Genomic DNA, 4,510 nt, shown 5'->3' with positions numbered 1-4,510 from the left:
TTTCCATATATTGAATTGCCTATGTTGAATAATTTCAACACGATATTCATATTTGTCCAAGACTAAGTTCCATTAAAAAAACTTTAATCTAAACTTTTAGATTTGAAATGAAGTATGAGTGCCCTCTCCCCTAAATCTTTTTGTAGCAAAACAAATTATCTAAACTTTGCAACTTGCAAATTTGTAGACTTTGTTTCCTACAAATAGTATTGCCAACTTGCAACACTTAGCATAACAATTATGCTCCCACTAGCATAACAATTATGCTCCTACTAGCTTTGACATGTATCTGGAAATCAACTGGACTTCTAGAAATCAACACTATTGACTTTCTTACTAAAGTTCAGATTTCTGATACGTGGTGTTTCGATAAGTCTCCAACTAGACTTCTCAAGCTTATACACCTTTATTAAATAGCATATGTGTGTGTTTAAACCCTTTCAGAACTTATAGCTATAAGTCATGAACGTTCAAACTATTTCTTGTCATTTCTCACAATTCTAACTATGAAAAGTGATGTCGTAATCATATGCGAATTTGAGAACGCAATTATCACAACTGCTAACCATAATGACACTACCACAAACAATAAAATTAAGAATCAAATCCATAATTAATATTGCTAATTATAGAAATGTAACCACTAATTTCCATAAATGTCATTGTAAGAAAATATAAAGTAAACGAACTAGATAAATCAAAATTTCACTTTTATTAATAATAAACGAAAAAATTTAGAACTTGTCCTTACAATGCATAAAATGAAAACTATGTTTCTAGACATTTCCTAAGCAAACTATTAATCTAACATAACTCCTAAATAGTAGCTTCAAAAATCTGATCATCAAACGATGCGACCAGAATCCATCTCTCACGATCAGATTCAGCTTACTCTTCATAAGCTTCCTTCTTTCTCTTAGATCCTACAAAACATCAAAATGTGAGTATCACATCATGTATTAAGAATCTATGAATAGATTCTTAATGGAGTTAGATAGTGGATGTAACTGAAGTAGAGTCACACAACTTGACTTTCATAGCCGGTGGTAAGGGGGGCAACCAGGGCCTGTGCACAGGGCCTGGTTAAAATTTTAAGGGGCCCAAAAAAAAATTTAATATATTTACATTGCAGCCCATTTTTTAATTCTTAGCCCAAATCAGTTTTCTTAGTCCACAAATTAAGGCAGCAAGTCGGCAGCGAGCAAGGGCTTTACTCTTTAGAGATTATTCATCAATTTTATTATTGATTAATTCATTAATTGAGGCTGCGGCAGAAGAGAAGCACCGAAGTTTGATCGTTCGTAACTTCAAATAAGGTAATTGTCTAATTGATTATTCACTTACTGAGATAATCATATTAATAGTTTTATTAGTGTATAATTGAATGAGGATTGATGAGCAATTGAACTTGAATCATTATAGAATAATTGAACTTGAATCATAATCAAAATTCACAAATTCAATTAAGATTGAATGTTGTTTATGTGATTATTGATTGAAAATCGAAATTAAGTTGAAATCAAAAATCTGATTATATGATTGAGTATTGAAATTTTGTTGAATGTTGAAATTGTGATTATTGTGATATTATCTGAAATCTGAAATTGTTTATTTGATTGAATGTTGAAATTATGTTGAAATTTATCAGATGCTGAAATCAAATTATTAGATTATGTTTTTTGTATTTAGTGGAATATTAAAAACTGAAAGTAATGAACTTGTTGTGATGAAGTTTAAACAACTATCCGGTAGTCAAAAACGTAAAAAGAGAAAACTAGAAGAAGAAAATAGAAAGGCTGATGTCGGTGCTCTAGATAAGTTTATTCATAGACAACCTGTTGAAGAGCCTGTTGAAGAGCCTATTGAAGAGCATGTTGAACACCAAGAAAATGTAGAAGTAGAAGTAGAAGAGGCAGAAGAGCAAGAGCCCGTTAAAGAGCTTGTTGATATATGTGATCCAAGAAGGTGGGAAAAACTTAATTATGAAGAGCTTAAACTTTTGGTTGAGAAAGGTCCTAAAAGAGATACTAGTATTATGTATGGTCCCTACGATAAATGTGGTAGACAATTTTCTACAGCTATATATACAAGAACTTTACCAAATTTGGAGAAGTGTCATAGAGAATGGCTAGTATATTCGAAAGAGCTCGACAAGGTATTTTGTTTTTGTTGTAAAGTGTTTAGAAAAGGGATTTCTAAAGGTAAATTAGGTGACGAAGGTTATTCGGATTGGCACCATGTTACTAGTAGAGTTAAAGAACACAAAATTTCTTTGGATCATCTCACAAATAGGAATAAGTGGTTTGATATGCGTAAAAGATTGAACTTGAATGAAACAATTGATAAAGTTCATCACGAGCAATTCAAGAAAGAAAGAGATTACTGGAAACAAGTCCTTTTGCGAATCATTGCAGTAGTGAAGTTTCTTGCTAAACATAATTTAGCATTTCGTGGATCAAATGAAAAGTTGTATCAAAAAGGTAACTATAGATTGTATATTTTTTTTCCAATTTCAACAAATACCTTTTTGTTAATTATTATGATTGATTCCACTTCTTATTTGTTAAATATATTTAACATGTAATGGAAATTTTTTGGGTGTCATTGAAATGTTGGAAGAGTTTGACCCAATTATCAAAGAGCATGTGCGGTGGATCACAAATGACGAGCTTCATGTGCATTATCTTGGGCACACGATCCAAAATGAACTAATACTTTTGATATCTCAAGAAATTAAAAAAGAACTTATCAAGACAATAAAGGAAGCAAAGTACTACTCAATCATACTTGATTGTACTCCCGATTCAAGTCACCAAGAACAGATGACTATAATAGTGAGGTATTTAAAGTTATCATATGATTCTATTACTGTCGAGGAGTCATTTTTAGGTTTTTTGAATGTTGATGATACCTCCGGAAAAGGAGTATTTGCTATTACATTTGAGGAGTTAAAGTCTTTTGGTCTTGAAATTGAGGATATGCGTGGTCAAGGCTATGATAATGGAGCAAACATGAAAGGAAAACACCAAGGAGTGCAAAAGAGATTTTTAGATAAAAATCCTAGAGCATTTTACACTCCTTGTGGTTGCCATTCTCTTAATCTAACATTATGTGATATGGCTAACAAGTGTGTTAAAGGAAAGAACTTTTTTGGATTCATCCAATGCATTTATACTATATTTGCAAATTCTAGTAAGAGGTGGGAAATCCTAAAAGATAATATAAAAGCTTGGAGTCTTAAGTCATTGTGTCAAACTCGTTGGGAAATTCGAGTTGAGAGTGTAAAGGCTATTAAAATGCAACTTGTTGACGTACGAGAAGCTTTACTTCAAGCTGGAGAAAAAGATAATGATGTTGCAATTGCAAGTGAAGTAACTTCACTAGCAAAAAAAGAACTTTGTGACTTTTGAATTTTTGGTATCAACTGTTATCTGGCATAAAGTGCTAAACCATGTGAATATTGTGAGTAAAAAGTTACATCAAAGGATATGCATCTTGATAATGTTATTACAGAAATAAACAAATTGATTGGGTACTTCAAGGATTATAGAGAAGCTGGTTTTTTAAAAGCGATTGATGAAGCTAAGGATATTGCTATTGAAATGGGTATTGATCCAATATTTCCACAAAAGCGTTTGATTGAAAAGGAAAAAAGGTTTGATGAGAGTTCAAGTAGAGAAGAAGTTTCATTTACACCTGAAGAGAATTTCAGAGTTAATTATTTCTTATACATTGTTGATCAAGCTATTTCTTCTATTGAGATAAGATTTGAACAATTCAAAGAGTATGACAAAGTATTTGGTTTTTTATTTCCACATAATTTGAAGGGAATTGAAGATAAACATCCTAATTCGTCTTGTCATTGTCTTGAAAAAGCACTCAAATTTGAAGAAAGATCGGATATTGATGCCGATGAACTTTATACGGAGTTGAAATTATTTGAGACATTGGAAACCAATAAATTTAGCAACCCTATAGATGTTTTGAAGCTTTTGAAAGAACTTGATTATTTCCCAAATGCAATCATTGCATATAGAATATTGTTGACAATTCCAGTAACGGTGGCATCTGCAGAAAGAAGTTTTTCTAAGTTGAAGTTATTGAAGTCTTACTTACGCTCCATAATGTCCCAAGAAAGACTTAGTGGTTTGGCAATGATATCTATCGAGAACGAAATCTTAGAGAGTATAGACTACGAAGAGTTGTTCAACCAATTTTCTATCAAGAACGTGAGGAGAGTTTCACGGATTGTCGGTTAACTGTTACGATATGTAATTATTCATTAAAATACTATGATTTTGTTATGTTTATTGCTATAAAGTTTATTGTCGTTTTAGAAAAATATTAGTTTATGTAATTTTAATTCGTTACACTTTAAGACCTAAGGGCCTTTTTTTCCGACTCGTCCTGAGCATTTGAATTCTCGTGACCGGACCTATTGATTTTACTATCTTTAAGATCTTTCAGGTAGTCCTGGGCATTTGAATTCGCATCCAATGCCCCTTTAATT

The 4,510-nt window shown here is 31.8% G+C and overlaps 2 protein-coding genes across 2 annotated transcripts; both read left to right on the top strand.

The window, feature by feature from the left end:
* Positions 1–1,672: 1,672 nt before the first annotated feature.
* Positions 1,673–3,410, top strand: LOC145057435 (uncharacterized). Its single transcript, XM_079005283.1, has 2 exons — positions 1,673–2,480; positions 2,620–3,410. Exons 1-2 carry the CDS (start codon positions 1,673–1,675, stop codon positions 3,408–3,410), a joined length of 1,599 nt encoding a protein of 532 aa, XP_078861409.1.
* Positions 3,411–3,488: 78 nt separating this feature from the next.
* On the top strand, positions 3,489–4,259 carry LOC145057425 (uncharacterized). The gene has a single exon (XM_079005272.1). It carries the CDS (start codon positions 3,489–3,491, stop codon positions 4,257–4,259), a length of 771 nt encoding a protein of 256 aa, XP_078861398.1.
* Positions 4,260–4,510: the final 251 nt, after the last annotated feature.

Source organism: Lactuca serriola, chromosome 1 (genome assembly GCF_051521515.1).
Source record: "Lactuca serriola cultivar US96UC23 chromosome 1, Lser_US96UC23_V15, whole genome shotgun sequence".
Lineage (NCBI taxonomy): Eukaryota > Viridiplantae > Streptophyta > Magnoliopsida > Asterales > Asteraceae > Lactuca > Lactuca serriola.
This window is presented reverse-complemented; position numbering and strand designations above follow the sequence as displayed.

Excerpts from the sequence above, each read along its gene's own strand:
- LOC145057425 (XM_079005272.1), top strand. The coding sequence starts at position 3,489 with ATGCATCTTGATAATGTTATTACAGAAATAAACAAATTGATTGGGTAC.
- LOC145057435 (XM_079005283.1), top strand. The coding sequence starts at position 1,673 with ATGTTTTTTGTATTTAGTGGAATATTAAAAACTGAAAGTAATGAACTT. Across the intron at positions 2,481-2,619 it reads TGAAAAGTTGTATCAAAAAG|AGTTTGACCCAATTATCAAA; the intron begins GTAACTATAGAT and ends AAATGTTGGAAG.